The 18,264-nt window shown below is 44.7% G+C and overlaps 1 protein-coding gene across 5 annotated transcripts in view; it reads right to left on the reverse strand.

Moving 5' to 3' along the window:
- Window positions 1–17,957, reverse strand: part of FLI1 (Fli-1 proto-oncogene, ETS transcription factor) — a 161,843-nt gene extending 143,886 nt beyond the window's left edge. Inside the window, exons 1-2 of one of the 5 annotated variants that reach the window (XM_074216340.1) lie at window positions 17,748–17,957; window positions 16,100–16,180 (exon numbers count right to left, since the gene is read on the reverse strand). In XM_074216340.1, coding sequence (XP_074072441.1) covers window positions 16,100–16,138 — 39 coding nt within the window. In that variant the 5' untranslated portion in view covers window positions 16,139–16,180; window positions 17,748–17,957. Of the gene's footprint in view, window positions 1–8,120; window positions 8,402–9,222; window positions 9,326–9,875; window positions 10,015–16,072; window positions 16,181–17,747 lie in introns of those variants that run through there. The other 4 variants (XM_074216339.1, XM_074216343.1, XM_074216344.1 and 1 more) reach the window with 4 other exon arrangements.
- Between the last annotated feature and the right edge of the window lie 307 nt (window positions 17,958–18,264).

The raw sequence follows: 18,264 nt of genomic DNA on the forward strand, positions 1-18,264 counted from the left end.
GTTGGAGGCAAAATCCCATTAATTAGATTGCATTTGACCAAAACCCTGAATTTCTGGAAATAAACATTGCATGGTAAATGATCTGTTCTAAACATCACCTTTGGATAGAACCCAAACTCTCCCTATAGATCCACTTTAGTAATCTCCTTGAATTGGAGGTCAAAGACATAAAAAATAGACCACCTCTTTTTCTAAGGTCATGAGGAATCCGGATAGACATCATTCATGGTTCTACTTTATTCCTAGATGGGAGAGGGGGTGTCATGGAAAAAAACATAAGATCAAAAATCTGCAAGCTTGGATTCAAATTCCCAAATCTGTCACTATCTGCTGCTGACTTTGTGTGTGTGTGTGTGGGGGGGAAACGGGGGAGAATGTCATTATACCTCAACCCACAGTTTACTCATCTCTAAAATAAGAGGTTGAGCTATATCTTGATGGTTCCCCTCAGCTCTAAGCATCTATGATTCCTTATTCTGTATGATTTAGTTACAGCATGTCTACTTATGGCCAAGGAGAGAAGAGGTAAATTTTCAGATAGAGACATGGGAGGACTGGACTTTTGATCTTGCTGAGAGGAAGAACTCCCAGTTGAGAGTCAGCTTTAGTCAATGTGGTGCATTCAAATCTTGGAGTGTGACCTAAAGCCCTACCAAGTTTAACAACTTGCCTGGGGTCATGCAGTCAATTTGTATAAGGTGCAAGGTCTGAATTCAGGTCTTCCTGGATCTAAGATCAGGACACTATCTGCTATACCATATTTCCTTGGGTCACCCACAGGATCTTAGGAATGAATATTAATCTGCCCTATGTATATGTATTTTGGTAACCAGAAGATGAATACTGGCTAGATACATCCAACTGATATGATTCAAAGACTACTTATAAATATGTGTAATTCTTTATACAGAACCAATTTGGTTATATATGTTATGTGAAAGAGAATATTGAAAATTGAACATTGCACACTCAGACTCCTATATACATACAGCATACATATGCATATAGGTTCAGACCCCATAACTGTGTTCCTGGAATGTTCTCTGTCTAACTTAAACCCACAAATGTCTGGAAATTCTAGGTTAAGGCTCCCGTGACACCTTTAATTCTGGCCCCATGCATGTATATGCTGGGATGGGACATAAGGTCTTTCATTACATTGGACACATAACACTGGTAAATGGGATCTGAAACTGCAAAAGCAGTTCATTTTCCTAATATTAATTCACTTTTAGAGGTCTGGGAGATATTTCATCTGGCATTTTGAAGTAGAGATGCTGGGTACCTTTCACCACACCTTCTGCTTTTGAAAAAAGGAAAAAATTTAAAATGCATCAGAATTTTGTTTTGTCTTTAAGCAATATAGCCCCAAATTATCAGGAAAATGCATCTGCAGACAATCTCTGAGACCACTTTGTCAGATAGGGGAAATATGATATATATATACATATATATATATATATATTCAAAAAAAGACCTGGAATCTAAGGAACTGTATTTGCTTTTCAGATCTACCACACACTACCTGATTGACCTAGGGCAAATAGATTACTTTTGGGGGCCTCAATGACTGCATCTGTAAAATTGAGGGATGATACTAGAAAACTATCCTGTGGACCCTCCTATTCTAAATCTATGATTCTAAAATTACTTACAGATTTGTTTGGCAGAATCTAGCTGAAGCATTAGACTCAAGTGGGTATGTTAAAGATGCCAGACAAGTCAAAATATTATTAGAAATCTGATTTAGATTTTAGGAAAAATAATCTTTTAAAAATTGTCTCAATTCCTAGGAGATGATTCATTCTTGGTTGACACTAAGCATACATAAAATAAGTCACCAAATTATAAAAGAAACTCTCCTTGAAACCAGTAGAATCATGAAGAGACATGATATATGTACTGTATTTTGAAAAGAAAAAGGGAAAAGGGCTAATTTGAAATAGGGTTCCCCCCCCTTTCTGCTATATTTTTTAAGCAGATGCTGCTTAAATAGACAGATGTTCTTAAAGGAAAGCGATAGCAGCATGGCCTGGTGGTTGGCCATCACTGACTCAGAATTTTCTGATCCTAATTCTGACTCTACTACCAACTTGTTGGTAGTCTTAGATAAGTACTCTCTATCTCAGTTTCCTCAGCACCAAGTTGAGAATAGTAGGGATCCACAATTTGGTAGTGCTAATGAGGCTGAGGATACAAGTCTAATCCTTGTGTGGACCAATTAACATTCCTCAGAGATATAGAATATTCTCAACAGTGACTGCTTTTTGCCTCAGAGAGGAAGGGATGAGAGTGTTTGGATGGATAAACCAAAAGTAGTATTCACACATCTTTGAAGAAAACTTCTAGGAGCATATGTGACTGATGCTGGTGTCTAGGGGCTTGATTATATAACATAATGGTAGCATATGAAAAACATTTTTAAATAATTATCTCATTGATATGTTTTCTGGATGAATCAATTAATGATCAAGCAGAGATAGACAATATGAAGCAATAGAAATTGAAACTGGCTACACTTTCCTATAGAAAGACCAACACTTGACAAAATTTTAAGAGAACAAACAAGAACTTTATAGATGCTCCACTTATGTGTCTATCCAAATGTTGGCTTCCATGAACATCAGTTTGTCACAAAGCAACAGGCCAAGGAAAGATTTAGAAAGACAGTTTTACTCAATTCAAGCCAAGAAATGTTACTCAAAACCAAAACAAAAGCTCTTTTTTTTTCTGGACCTCCACAGTGCTAACTCTACATACTGCTAAAAAGAAAGGGAATGATGGGCTTCCCCTTATAAATCCTGGCAGGGCCATAATCACATAGTGGCCTTTGGGGACACTGGGACCCTAATAAGAAGTCCCCTCCTCAGACCTGTAACTATTAAATTTTCTTGTAATCCATAATGATTTCTTGGACCCCCCCATTAGAATAGAATTCCATCCTAAAACCCAACCCTTGCAATCTTAGACAAGATATCCCCATCTGAAAACTTGCACCAAAGTCTCAGAGTGAGACACCCTTAGAAGGCCTTTATTCTAGGGATCTATATAGCCTGATGTCTATTTTTTTTTGACACACTGAAAGGAGAAGAGGTGGTCAATAAGGGATAGCAATGATTCAAACCTTCAGGAACCCTCCTGTCTCTGAATATAGTGGATATTTCATAAATATGCTTTATGGAATTTGCACAATCTTACTATGAGACTCATGGTTCTTTTTATGGTTAATGGCTTCCTTGGACTCCTTGGAGTCCAAACAAAGTTATCTGATTATCCACAAATGGAAAGGGAATCAGAAACTTTGAGTCTCAGTGTTGTTATTGTTCATGATGAATTTAGTACATTTACTCTAGAAGGGTATAGAAGCTATTGGCTAGAACTTCTGAATGGATTGTATTTAATTAGAACAATATATAGAAAGCCAATAATGGGTTTTGTGGAAGGATCAAGTGAGTCTTCAGCCTGCCTATCCATATGCAGGCATAGGCAAAACAAGCCTATTTTTTTTCACTTGAATTTGGCTATTTTTATGGGCTAAATTTATAAGTTGACTTCGTTTATAGGAAAGAAAACTTCTTAAAGGCTAAGACTTTGTTTTTAAATCATGATAGACACAAAACTGATTAAAATGGGAGTTTTCAATTTGAATTTTTAAGGACAGATAAGAAATTATTCTAGGTATGATGATTTGATTTTTTTCACTAACAGATGTATTTGGTTTTCTTTTTAAGAAAGGTCTTTGTGTTATATTCTTATAAATATACTTGGACCTAGATATATCTGTGATCACATATTCACTTAAAACTTGGATGAAAGTGTATGAAAGTACTTTGTTGCTCAACAAGGAGAAGTGTGACCCCAAGCAACTCACAAGCTCTCTTGACTTCAATTTCTTTATACACATAAAAAATACACATTGACATATACATGTCAAAGATTAAAAGATAGCCATTATTACTTCAAGCTCTGAAGTTCCCTGATACTGTCATTTTAAACTTGATTGTCTTTCTTCTTTAAAATATTTCTAAACCCGGATTGATAAAGGTTTGGGGGTACTCCAAATTAGTTCTAATATATATTCATATATATATATATATATATATATATATATATATATATATATATATATATATATATATACATACAAGTTGCCAGGAGGAGCTATACTTTATCTACTATTGCATGTCCAGAATACAGTTGACTTGAAGAATTGACTTTTGGTGGTCCAATGGTGTGACTTGCCCTTTTTTTTTCCCTTCTTGAAATAGCAAGTCACAAAAATATTTTCAAAATATTCCAATGAATCTCGAGCATTTGGACCAGGAAACCAGATCAGTCTGGAATTCTCCCTGGGTCCTTTCACTTCTGTGCAGATCTCACAGGGTCCTACATTTTTAAGGACTCTGGCTCTAATTATCTTCCTAAGAGATTCAGTCATTCAATGAATATTTATTGAGTACCTACTGTGAGCCCAGAACTCTGTTGGATACTGAGAAATATATAAAATCACGCTGTACCTGCTACCCTCATGGAAACTCTAGTCCTATAAGGGGGATATGACAGATAATGATAAGAGTGTCACATTTATTTCTTTGGAGATTGAAAGCATGGAATTGTGACAACTATGGAACCATTACCTTTTACTGCTACAGACTATACGTTAAATTATATTATTAAGCAACACTCAACTCCGCCTCCTCACTGTGATATTATCAGTGGTGAAAGGCATGTGATGTTGATTACTTGCTGCAAGAAATGACCTGGTTTCAGAAACCACACTGGGTTCCAGGCGTTCTTCAATTGCACTTCACTACCTTATCTAAGAAAACCTGCTCCAATACATGCCAAGAAATCGTGAAAGTTAAATGTGAGGAGGCAGTTGGAGAGGACAGAGAGGGATAGAGCAGGCAGAGAGAGTGTGGTTTTAAAAAAGCCCATCAGATGGTTCTCAAAATTCATGGAGAACAATTTGTTGGCCTTGCAACAGAGTTAAGAATTGGGTACCAGGAGATGATGGAAGAAGGAAAAGTGTGTGTGTGGAGGTTAGTGAATGTGTTTTTGAAGAAATCTGAAAAATAATGGAGAGTCAACGAAGCAGATAGTCACAGGAAGGTAGGTTACAGATGAGAGGAGCCACAGGGAAGGAGGCTCTTGAACGAATGGGAAACAGTGGTGCAGGGTCAGTGAAGGGATCAGTAAAGTAAGTAATCAATGGGAACAGAGTTCTTACATCTGCCATGCCAATTGGATGCTATCTTCCCCTTAAGTGTGAAAACACAATTTCCTTTTAAACTCTGCACCACTAAGAATCAAAGAAACAAAGGAGGTATAGAGCTTGTTGTTGAGTCTAACCATAGGCTTTAGAATTGGAAGAGACTTTAGATATCATCTAGTCAACCCTCTCAAATTACAAATGAAAAAACTGAGGCCCATAAAGAGGAAATTTTTTAAAGGTCAAGTAAGCAATAAATAGATTCAGACTTCCAACTCAGGTCCGTTGCCTCCCTGATAATATAACATTGCTCACCATGGGAAATTTTAAAATGTTAGGATTCTGTTTAGCTTTTGAATGATTCATGTGTTCAAATTTCCATCACTTTACACTTCCATTAAACTTTAAAGACACTTAGAGCAAAGTTTTCTCCATTTTACAGATGAGAAAACTAAGGCCTGGAGAGATTATGTAATCTGAAAAGCGGAGGAGATCACATCTATTTTGTGACAGAGCTAGTTCTTCTGTAGTCAAAAGCTCTTTCCTCAATACTATATTGTTTTAATCACAGATATTATATGTAGACTAGTTTAAGTTTCTCACATCAAAAAGTTAAACATAAACAGGTGATTCAGGTGACAAAAGATAATTATTTAAAGATTTCATCATTCCTCCAGTAGCTTTGTTAAATCAGGTACATAGAGACTTGAATAGAACACATACACATTTTCCCCTTAAAAGGAATGGATCTAATTTTCTTCTTTCGGACAAGGAGACTAGTTAGTAGTTACTTGTGAGAGGTTGCTTTGCTGACTGCCTATTCCAGTCACTGTGTGTGTCTAAAAAGTCTGGCACATTCTGGGTACAAAGACCACAGCTTCCTCCCTTTGCTAAGAGCCTATGCTTGGAGGTCGGAGTAGTTCAGAAATATTGCTTCACTTCTCTTTAGGGGGTAAGAACCAAGACCCTGAGCCATGTTCCCGCCCTTCCGGCTTTAGGGGGTGGCTTTCTTGGATGGGTATAAGTAGCAAATGTCCACATTAACAGAAAGTGACTGCATTTTAAATGAAATTTGTTAGATATGAACAACTATTTTCTAAGTCAGAAAGATTTTAAAGATATCCATACCACCCTTGCCTTCTTAAAATAGCTCCACCCCTCTTTTCTTTCTAGCATCTATCCAGGTGTCTTCCTGCTCCCAGTTTCTACCCCATGCACCTTCTACTTAAGCATCCACCTCTCACACATTCTCCCTTCTTACTTACACTTGTTACAATCAGTTAGTCATCTAATCTAGAGATTTCAAGTTCCTGCAGTTAGTGTCTTTTCTCCAAATCAGCAAATTTCAAGCTTTCAGAAGCAGAAGGCAAAGGGAAAAAAAAATTCATCAGACCCCACCCAGGCTGATATGCATCTTTTGAAATTTTTCAAAGCCACTATCTACAACCTTGTCTTTAAAAGCACCAAACCAAGTAGGGAGTTTCTCTCCTTTAGGTCTTGGGGATTAAGGAGAAACCTGGCCCCCAGTTCACCAGCTAATGGCTTTTCCAGATAAACTTTCTTTGCTTAGTGCTGGGCTGCTCCAAATCCTTATAGCTCAGTGTTAGTCTAGTTTCTCTGCTGTTCTGCTAAGACATGAAAATTGTTGCCTTTGCTGATGATCTATATTTATATCATTTTTTATTTTGGAGAAGGAGCATGAGGAGGTGTGGGTATGTGAACCCCCCTCATTATGTTTCTACATGAATTGCAGGGGGGGAGAGAATGGAATAAAAACAGAATTTGAGTTAACAATACACTCAACCACTCGTCGACCTCTCTGCTTGCCATTGTGCTGAACAGAGATGACACTTTGGGAGAGGTCAGCAACTCTCACTAGCGTCCCTCTGGCAGCTGGGCCCTGCTCCCAGCTGAGCTCTCAGCCGCCCGGCGGCCTCCCGCCTCCCGAACAGTTAGCTTACTCTCCCCAGACCGTCTTGGGCCTTCCTTCAGAGAACAACGCCTGTAGCCCACTCTCCTCTCTACTTCCCGCGTCCCGTCTCGACCTCCTCCTTGTCCCCCCATCCCCCGCTAGGAAATAGAAAATTAAAAAGGCGCACGCATAGGGAGGTGGGTGGGTGGGGGCGCAGAGTTCGAAAAGAAGGGGAAGACTCCCAGACTCAGGTAAAGCCCGGCAGCGTCAGGGTTTTCAGAGGACCCGGGGCCAGTATAAGTAACATAGAAGGAACGGAAACCAGCCCAGTGCTGACATGTAAACAGGGGCTAACATCTGGAACAGTCCCACTGCAGACAGACAAACAGACACACACCCCTGCCGGGCTGAAACCAATCCACTTGCTCGCCCTGGGGCCCACTAGACAACCTAGCTGCCTTTGCTTCTCCCTCTGCTTCTCAGATCCCAGGAGGCTGGAGGGGAGGGCAGTGCCCCAGGGCGGGGGACCTAGGGGAGATGGAGCTGGGGGGGAGTTGTTTGTAGCGAGCTTCCTTCCCCGTTACCTGGATGCATGTCTCCAGGGGAGTCCCCCTCCCCACCCCAGTTATCATCACCCCCAGCCAGCAATAAGTGTGAGAAGGAAAGACGCTGGGCGCCGGGAGAAGTCCGCTTGTGGGATCGAATGACCTCGACTTCCATTGGGGGTTGTGTAGGGGTTACCCCAATTATAGGGGAGGCAGGAGCTGAAGGAGTGCCCCTTTTCCCTCCCGCAGCACCCCCCCCCCCCCGTACGACACTTTCGAACCAGAGCAGAAAAAGGAGAAACGTGAAGGGAAAGCGGGATAATAGAGGAGAAAAGCAGCCACGTCTTCCGGACCCCGGCATCCTCACGCCCCAGTCTGGCGGCGCCCCTCGGTTCCCCCAACCTAGCTCCTTTGCCTCTTGTCAGCCCCGATCCCCTCTTCAGACTCTTACCTTAATAGTCCCGTCCATTTGGCGAAGTCTACAGCCGAGCCCCCCAATATTCCACACATTGACCCGGTTAGAGCCTAACCCCGCAGCCCCTTCGGATTGCCTCCGCTCCCGCACCTCTCCGGCTCCTGGCCCCCTGTCCGCGTCCCCCCAGTGAGCTCCTTGCCCTCTTCCCCGCTTTGCACGTTTGTTGTTGTAGCGGGGCGAAAAAGAGACAGTTAACCGGATGAAACTTTTTTTCAGCTAATTTTGGGAAGTGACTTCACTTTGCGAACGGAGAGGAAGTGCTATCTCTCTCTCTCTCTCTCTCTCTCTCTCTCTCTCTCTCTCTCTCTCTCTCTCTCTCTCCCTCCTTCCCCCTCCCCCTCTCCCCCTCCCTCCTCTCTGCCGGTCCTGCTTTTTGCATCACACACACACACACACACACACACACGCACACACACACGCACACAGACTATATAAATATACACGTAGATACTGTAGATGCATTCAGAAGCGGCACCCACAGGATACTAGCTTCAGGGAGATAAGAACTAGGCTAGAACAATAATGTTACCCACCCTCAGCTCCTTGCTCAGCCTGATTCCTGCACTCCCAGAGTCTGCGACCCCCCAAGAGTCACCTACCCCGTGGTTCTTCCCAAAAAAGTCAAGTGTGAAACGTATTTGCCTCTCCCCCCTCCGCCCCCCTCTCCTTTTTTTTCCCTGGGGCTGTTGGCTGAACGCAGCCCGCCTGACTCACTCACTTTCCGTCTCTTCCCACAGATATTTTCATTAATGTTTTTTCCAGCCGGAGTAAAAACTTTAGAGGGGGAAAAAAAAACCCGGGAAAGTTCTCTGGGGTTTGTATGACCTGATGAATCCCGGGAACGATGGAGATAGGTCAGAATCGGAGTAATAATAATCGTTTAAAGTCTTCTCCGAAAGGATGGTTTCCCTGTGTTCCCTACGTTCACAAGTTTTCACAGTGACAGACAAATATTCCTCTAGGAGGAACTCAAACCACCGAGGGGCTATTTGAATACCTTTCCCGAGCAGAACCCACCCCACCCCCTTAGACTCCCCTTCTTCTTCCCCAACTGAGCTCGGAGCACTCTCGTTCTTACGTGAAAGGACAACGTCCCTCCCTTTCGCCTCGAATCTCTACAAGTTCTCTCCGTAGCCCGAAGCCGCCCACCTTCTCTGGGGACTGGCAGACAGGGAGTACTAAAGGGAGCACCAAAGCCCCAGAGATCTTCGGACGGAGGGGGGAGGTGGCGGTGGGGTAACTACCCACCCAGCCCCAATGCACTTACTCCAAAAGCCATTTATTCTTGACATCAAGCGGCAAAGCCAACCCATGCTTCCCACCCCCTCCCGAAGCATTGCCGAGACGGCGGTGCCTTTGGGAGAAACTAACTGTCGTCCCGAAACAACCCTCCTGTCTCTCGCAAATGGACTGAGTAGATTGGACCGCAGGCGAGCCCATTCCGCCAGCCACGGGTCGCAGAAAACTGCTAAGAAAACAGACTTTTCTCTTCCAACAACTTCCACCCACTAGCCCTCTCGAGCGTTAGCCCTCCCCTCTCCCCAGCTCAAGCGCAGACAGCTGGGACCCCGGCAATCACGAGCCCCCGGAGCTCCCCACCCCACCCTAGACAGGCGCCCAGAACCCTAGGTCTGTGGAGAAACGGGACAGAAGCTCGCAGGGAGGGACAGAGGGCTGGCGGGCGGGCTCAGCCTGGGTCGCTTTTTCCCGGTTGCTCCAGAAACAGGTTACCTTGTCCAGCGCTCTCCTGACCACACTTTGGACTTTCTCACTTTTATTTAAGAGTCCGACAGGGGGGAAAAATCCGAATGGGATCCAAGTGAATTGGAAAGAAAAAAAAATCAAAAGGTCTCCGTGGCAGCCGTAGAAGTGACTTATTAATTCTTTATTTCTTCAAGAGCAATTGAGCCGGAGAGCTCGCTCGTTCTCCTTCCCTTCCCCCCTCCCCCTTCGCCCCTCTTGAAATTAGCCTCATCAATTCAGCTCCAATTTTCGGTTCGGATACAGACACGGGACTGAACGTGACCAGACCTGGAGCCGCGGGTGCAGCTTGCCAGCTATTGAGACTCAGCCGAGATGGGGGGTGGGAGGATGGGGGGGCAGCAGAAGGGGGGAGCTGCGGCTGGCTCCCCCTCCCCTCCTCCTGTCTGCTTCTCAATCCTGGGGTCTGCTCCAGGGATCCCCCGAGACCGCCACATCTGGTTACTGCTAGCGGGGTCAGGTCCCCCCCTTTGCCTGGGGCCACAAGGACTGGAGTTCAATTAAAAGAAATCAGACTTAACCCTTTCCTTTCCAAAGGCCCTCTCCCTCTTGGTGCTACTCCTTCTTTCTCCTCTACTTTTCCACATGCTTTCCAGAAAAGAAAGAGGTTAAAGGGAAAGTAAGAATGAATTACATCCTTTCAAACCCCAAATTGTTTCCTTTTCAGCCCCATACTCCGCCGACCTTCAAACAATAACAAGACTTTCAGGAGTAGCAAAAGAGCCCTCTCCCAAATGGGACCCCGCCAGAAACTCCACCTACCCTCCTAAAACCCCCAAATTTCTCCATTTTTTCAGCAGGAAACAGAGACCCCATTATTTAGGAGGGCAAGAGTGTGTAGTATGATTACCCCCAACGTAAAGAACAACTCCATGAGGTTTGGAGGCTCCCCCATTCCGCGCCTCTCTTCTGTATTCTCCCTGCTTTAAAATACACCCCCCTTGCACGACATTATGGATGCTTCTTCCCCACCTTGTGGGTGAACACCACCAAAAAAACACTGATATCTCTAGTCAAATGATCATTTCAATCACATGCACCCCACCACCACACACATACAGGTTCCCCCAAAGCATTTTAGAGAGACCTGCGTTTTCCATTGAAGATGCTAACTTATTAAAACAGATAACCCGAAAGATCTCTCTCTCTCTCTCTTTCATCGGAACGTCGAAGCGACAAGAATTGAGTGATCATGCCTTTGAGACAAAATCTGAGCAATTTTCAAGATGGGGGTGGGGTGGGGGAAACCTATGTAACACATAAATAGTACTGGTGTCTGAATAGTCAATTTATCTCGAGCCTAAGTCTTTACCAGTTCTCCCAAATCACCAGCACCACCATCCCCCTCACCAAGAGTTTCCCAAGAATCAAAAAAAGACGAAAATTTACTCCCCAGACTCTGCGTGATTTTGCGGAGAAATAAGTCGTTTCTATAAAGGCGTCGAAACCTACAAGCTGTTGTACAATTCAGTTCCACTTATGTAACTCGGTATTTAATGTTGGATTGCCCCCTCCCCATACCAGATCCCGAAAGAAACAAACCAAACACAACAGTAAACAACTCTGCCCTGTTTAATGTGGTTACCACCAGACATCTGGAAAGATGGTTTGATCCTGGCAGCTCAGATTGTTTTCACGAGCAGCCAAACAGAATATTTCGAATGTTTGCATTGAGACAAATTGATAGAGAGCCTGCGGTCAGGCGGGCTACAGTGGAAGACTGCCCTGGGAGTTTAAGGGGGGAAAAATAAGTCCTCTCCCTGAAGGATTTCTATCTTTCTTTCTCTCCTGCTCTCTACTGCGCTTTCTCTCTCTCTCTCTCTCTCTCTCTCTCTCTCTCTCTCTCTCTCTCTCTCTCACACACACACACACACACATACACACACCTCTCTTTCCTTTCTTCTCTCTGTTTTTCTGTCTTCACACCCCATATGTTTTGATTCCCTAATCTCATACAAATTCTCCATAGGATACACTTTATCTAAGGATGCTCGGATCTTCCAGCTCTCTTGCACCCACCACCACTACCATCACCATCAAATCAAGGAAAGATGCACTAAATTCTGGTAATTCTGATTTACTAGATCCAAGGAGAGCTGTGAGAATAAGAGACCCAGTGCAATTTTATTTTCTAACTGTTTCAAAAAAGTTTTTAAAAGGGATTTCTTTTAACAAAGATATGTTGTAAGTGGAAATGAACAGATAAATCATCTAAGCGAATACCGGTGGGATGGAATTATAGAGACTAAAGGCACCTTTCTTTGCATCTATTTGTGCCTTGAGAGCACTCGTTTGACATTGGGTAAGGGGCTGCAGCGTGGAGGCTTAGTGGAGAAGGTGGCCAGTGATGAAATTGCCCTATCCTCTCTTCCAAACAATCCTATCTATTTAGGAATTCCTTCTTTGCTTTGTTTGGGAGGAGAGTCACTAAATGTAGTTTAATATCTCATGGCTCTGAATGTCAGTCAGTCGTCTCTCCTCCTCCCCCTTACACACAGTTCTTTGACCGGGTTAAGCGTTTTCCAGACTCTGTCCCTGGCCTCAGTTAGCAGCAGCCAGTTTGGTACCCATCATTCTGTGGGAAGGGAGGAGCAGCTACTTTCAGAGCTGCTGCATCTTTGAGGCTGACCCTGTAGATTAGGGTGGATCCTTCACTTGAAACCCCGAAAGGTGCCAGGCCCGGCTGGATGTCTCTCTTGGCTGCTGTCTCCTCCTCCTCCCTCCACCACGACTCAACTTGGAGGCTAGCTGGCAAAGGAGGAGAGAGGCTAGGGAGCAGGGAAGAGAGGGGGGTGGGAGAGAACGCCAAAAACCCAGACTGCAGAGCTGCAGCTTCAAGTGTCTGGCCCCTCGCTCGAGGCCATAATTAATTTGAGATTTATTTTTATTGGAGAACTCGAGTCTCGTCTGACCTTAGCCAAACAAGGCTGCTTCGAGCCGCCCCTGGATGCGCTTGAATGCTGGGGAATATTTCTGTTAGACGGCTCTCCAGGCGCGCCTGCTTTGAATTTGTTCCTCAGACTTCATCTACTTGGAGATTTGAAGAAAGATTTAAAGCCTTCTACCCACCCCCATCCACTAACCCTGCTCTTTCTTCCTTAACACCAAGCTGGTTAAAAACACTACGTGGGAGGTGAAGGGGGTGCACGGAGAGCAGGTCAGGGAGGAACTGCACAGTGCTTGTTGGGGTATTTGGGGAGGGGGCACGAGGAACTAAGAATCAGCCATCTCCTATCACCCCAAACCCAGTGTGTCTCTGCTTCACAATCTTGAAGCATCCTTGAAATCCTGTAGGAAACTGGAGGGCGTGGGCACCCAAGCCTAACTGTTACAAAGCATAGACTAACAACCAGGGAACTGGGTCCAAAAATCTCCCCCAATACCACCCCCCTCTCTCATTCACCCATTTCCCAGGATACTTCCCTGGAAGGACAACATCAGACTGTAGAGTGAGTTACTCTGAAGGTTAAGGAGAAAGGATTTCAAGGCTCTTGGGCGAGGTACAAAGAAAATGAACTGGGGAATTAAGGAGACAACCTCTTTTGGGAAAGGGCTAAACAGGTAGAGGGGGAAGGGAGTCAGGTTTGGGAAAGAGTGTGTTTAGAGAAAGACGGTACTTCAGGCATTGTTTCTCTCCTCTCTACTTTGCCCTATTCTCTTTCAAACCCTCAGTCCATCAGTTCTCTCCTCTCCTCTCCTCTCCTCTCCTCTCCTCTCCTCTCCTCTCCTCTCCTCTCCTCTCCTCTCCTCTCCTCTCCTCTCCTCTCCTCTCCTCTCCTCTCCTCTCCTCTCCTCTCCTCTCCTCTCCTCTCCTCTCCTCTCCTCTTCCCTTCTCTCGGTCCTGCACTTACCTACAATCTGTCAACATACAACTTTCTTTTCCCCCTTCCTCCCTAGCTTTATCTTTTTTCCCCCTTCCAGTTTGTCCTCATTTTATCGCCCTACCTGTTCTCCACCCATTTTTATATGCAGAAAAGTTTACTGTGAAGGGATGTTAGGATAGATATCTCTCCCTCACCAGGTGGTAGGTAATCTGGGAGGGAAGCTTGGACTGCCACTTGCCTCTTCTCAGTTCCTGGGAAGCAAGGGCAAGACAGAGTATGAGGTGGGGTTGGAGAGAGTGCCTGGTCTTGTCACCCTCTTGCCTAGGGCTCTTTCTATTCCCTGCTCCCCCACCAATCTAAACCTCACTAATGTTTGTCAACATCCTCCAGGGCTGAGACTTGACAGGGGAATGTCAGGGGCTTGGCAACCGGGAGACTGTTTGTGCCCCCGCTGGCAAACTGTCAGAGGAGGGATCGAGAGGAACAAACCCAAGATTGTAGCCTGCACGCAGACCCTTTGCCTCCATCAATGCTCCTCTTTGTCCAGCAAATACAAACGTTGTGGCTGGAGAAAAATTCATTCTCCCCCTTAAAAGGGGGCTTCTGCACTTAAACTCTCCTCCAGCAGCTGTACCACTCCTGTCCTGGCTCTGGCTTCTCTTCGTTTGCTCCTCTACTGGCCTACCTAACCTAGGTAGAGCTCTTGGGCCAGGCTTAATACTCCCAACTGTCCCTCCTTTTCTGACATGTCTAGGGTCAGGTACTATTTTCCTGGGAAGTAAGGGATGGGGAATAGGTACCTGAATTAAACTCTTGCCCCTCATTTCTAGTCTTTGGACAGAGTAGAATCAAACTGCTGACTTAACTTATCCAAAATGATTTGACTTATTTGGAAATAAAAATTTCCTGACCATAGGGAAAGTGCACATGTCCACAAAATCAGATGTACCCTCCAATTTACTGGCACAAAATCCACATAGTCTCTATACTCTTAGGGTGTATAAGGTATATAAGGATCCTAAGGTGTATCCCAGGATATGTGAACTATCTAAGTAGCTAGCTCCCCCATGCAAATTAGTGGAGGTTGGTTGAGTGCACTATGATTCTCTTACTTGTTTCACCTTGGGGTGTAAGCATCTTCACAAAGAGAATCATGTACATTGCCAATTCACATTGTACACCTCAAGGAGCTTTATATTAGTACACACACACACACACACACACACACACACACACACACACCCTTGGATGTTTTCTGTACCTGCGTGCACAGTAGGTTTCCACGAATCTGCTTGTACTTTGGGGGAAGAGGGTTTGACATGGGTAACAGGGTGAAAGAAGATAGAAAGAAAAAGTTTGAGGTGACTGGCAGCCATTCTTTCTTCATTGAAAGGGAGTAGAGGAGACAGTCCTGAACTCAAGGTCGCCTTTCGGAAGGAGGGAAATTCACTGCACCATAGGCGGTAGTTACGAACCTCCCCCTTTTCTCTCACTTTTCCCCCTTTCTCTCTCTCTCTCTCTTCCTCCTCCTCCTCCTCCTCCTCCTCCTCCTCCTTCTCCTTCCCCCCTCCTCCTCCCCCACATACCCCCCACCTTGGTCCGCCAAGTCTGCCCCGCCTCACCCCGCCCCACTTCGGGCGGTGGCACGCTGTAGACTTTCCTTAAACGTGTAACCCAGATGTCCCTGCCTTGGTTTGTTTACATTCTTGGGAGCTGTTGTGGGGGAAAACACCCACACCCATACCCACCGCCCTTCTCCACCAAGTCAAATATAGCGGCAATTCTTATTGAGAGGGGGTGGAGGAACGTGGAGTAGTAGGGGAAGGAGGGAGGGAGGATAAGAAGAGGAGAGCCGAAGTGAAAAAAGTGATCCAGACACACAGATCTTGCCCAGACGAAAAAGGACATCCCGAGCCAGGAAAAGCTGTCACTCAAAGGAATCCCCCAAATGCATGGATGGAGATGCACCAAGGTAGTTCTTTACTCCTAGTTATCTCACCACCCTTAGAAGAGTGGAAGGGCTCAGCGCCTCCTTTCCAAGCCCCAACCCCATCTCAGTCTTGTCCGTGTCACCCAGTCGCCCTTCTAATGTCCTGCCTCTGCTTGGGAGAGATATAACACAGCATTGACCATTTAGATACATGACGAAACTTTGCTTCTAAATTTCGGATCCCGTCCCCTCTTCCCCCCTCCCCCCCCCTTCTCCAAAACACATTCACACGTCTCCCATCTCCACCTGGAGCTCTGCCTGCAACAGGCCCTTAAAAGAGGTTTGTTGAACTGATTATGGGGGCGGTGGTGAACATTGAATGTGGGTCACAGGAGGAGGACTGTGGACATTACCTGCTTAAAGATGATGTCATGTCTTACCTTGACGTAAGACGATGTGTCTGGAACAGTTTGAAACATCTTTTGTGAGCGAGGATGCACTGAGAAGGGTTGAGAATCCACCTGCAAGGAGAACAGCTCTGTCGGTCAACTGCTAGTGGAGAAGATATTGGTAGATTGGAAACTGGAAGCTAGATAGAGGCTGGGAGACCGGGGACTAAAATAGACACAGAGAAAAGGAAGAAAGAAGTAGGCTGCTTGAAGCCAGGATGTGGTGATGTGAGCACTTTTATATTCTTTATATCCTTCTGTGGAAGGGTATTGATTCCCTGTAATAAAAGGAGGGGGTTCTTGGAATGAGTAAGTCAAGGCTTATTTCTTTCTGCTTTCCCTTTTCCCACTGACCTCTTTCCATTTGTTCTCTGGTCAGATATAAACCATTTATTTCTTATTCCCTCTCTCTACACGCATATACTTCTTCCATGGCTTAAGTTGGGTGGATGTCACCCCCTTCCCTCTATATTAAGAAAAAGAGGGAGGCAAGTGGGGAAATTAAGAAAAGAGAAATGAATAAAGGAGAAGAAGGGGGCCTGATGGAAATAGAAGATAGAAGAATAAAGTCATTTGTATCAAATGTTGAAAGAAGAAGCAACTTTCAGACCTGGACTCTTAGTTTTGCCCTTTCCAGTCTTGATTTACTCCTTCCAAAGCTTGATTCATAAAGTCCCATATATCTCCTTTGAAGGATTCTAGTTGTCTCTGACCACCCTACCAGTTATTTCTGCTATCCCCAAACCTTAGCAATCATATTTTTGAACCTGCCTAGGTCTAGCATTAGATTCCCCTCCTAAATCTTTCTCTGTAAAGATATTGGTAATGGACAATACAATGTTCCTGGTAGTTTCAGCATTCTTAGTATTTTTTTAAGAAGGGAGATATCTAGATTCTAGATTGATAATGGAAAGGAATTCACATCAGCCCTATCTGTTGTGTTGATGTAGACTTACTAGATGCCACAGAACTGCCTTGATGCTTCATGAAGACTTTTTCCTCCAGGGAGACAAAGCTCCTTACTTCTTTCTAGACAGCTCTCCAGCTCTCTCTCTCTCTCTCTCTCTCTCTCTCTCTCTCTCTCTCTCTCTCTCTCTCCTTCAGTGATTCTTTTGGTCTGGTTCTGTCCCGTCTTTCTGTCTGTGTGTCTGTCTCTGTCTACCCTTCTATTCCCCCTTTCCCTCCCCCTTTTTTAAACGTGGCAGCAGCCTGCTTCTCCGGCAGCCAATGTGTTTCTGATAAACTGCTTTTTTTTCCCCACTAACAAATTCCAGCTTCTTTGGCTCCTGAAGTCACAACAGAAAGACACACGTTCAGGGACAAGGTACATTTCTTTGGATCAGAGATTCTCTGGTCTCCTCCCTCCATGCCCCCAGAGTGACCCTTCCCTGGGGCTTACCCCTCTTTTCCTGATGAATCTTGAAAAAATTCATAGTGAAACTCAGAAGGGGAGGGGTGGACACACGACGGACAGACACAAAGACAGAGAAAATTCTTGAAAAACTAGGTCTGCTCCTTTAGCTGTTTCCCTCTTGTCAAACTCATTCAAAGGAGCCAAGGGAATTGTCTGGAGGAGGAACTTGTCCTCCCCCATCTTATTTTCCCACCCCCTTGTTCAGGGCACAAAGAAGCCACTCACCTTATACACCCTTTCCCCTTAACCAGCAGGAATGGAATAGTGGAAACTCCAGGATGGGAAGTGACGCCCCAGTCTGCCTTGGACTCTCTGTGTTTTCAGATACTGATACCTTGTCAGTGGGATTAAATTTGCTAGATCCTCAGCCGGACTGAAGCTAAAGTTTTCCCTTCTTTCCAGCCCATCCAGACAGCCAGCCTCAGCTCATTCATATCCTCAGGGGGGTTTTCAGTAATGGACTCGATTTGTGTGTGTTTCCCTCTCACTCTCAAACACTCCCTCTCCCTCTTCCTCTCTGTTTTCCCCTCTTTTAATTTGATTTCCGTTTTCTTATCAATATTTCAACTGCTGTCTGATGAATTGTTCTAACAGGACATCCAAACATCTGTCACCAGTCCCTCTCCCCTCGGGCTGCATCTATACTTGAAGGACTTTTAAAACAACAAACCTGGCCATCTACAAATACACTTATGTCCATCCTTGTGTGTATTCATGGAGAAGCCAAGAGGAAACGCTGAGT

Source organism: Macrotis lagotis, chromosome 1, assembly GCF_037893015.1.
Source record: "Macrotis lagotis isolate mMagLag1 chromosome 1, bilby.v1.9.chrom.fasta, whole genome shotgun sequence".
NCBI classification, from domain to species: domain Eukaryota; kingdom Metazoa; phylum Chordata; class Mammalia; order Peramelemorphia; family Peramelidae; genus Macrotis; species Macrotis lagotis.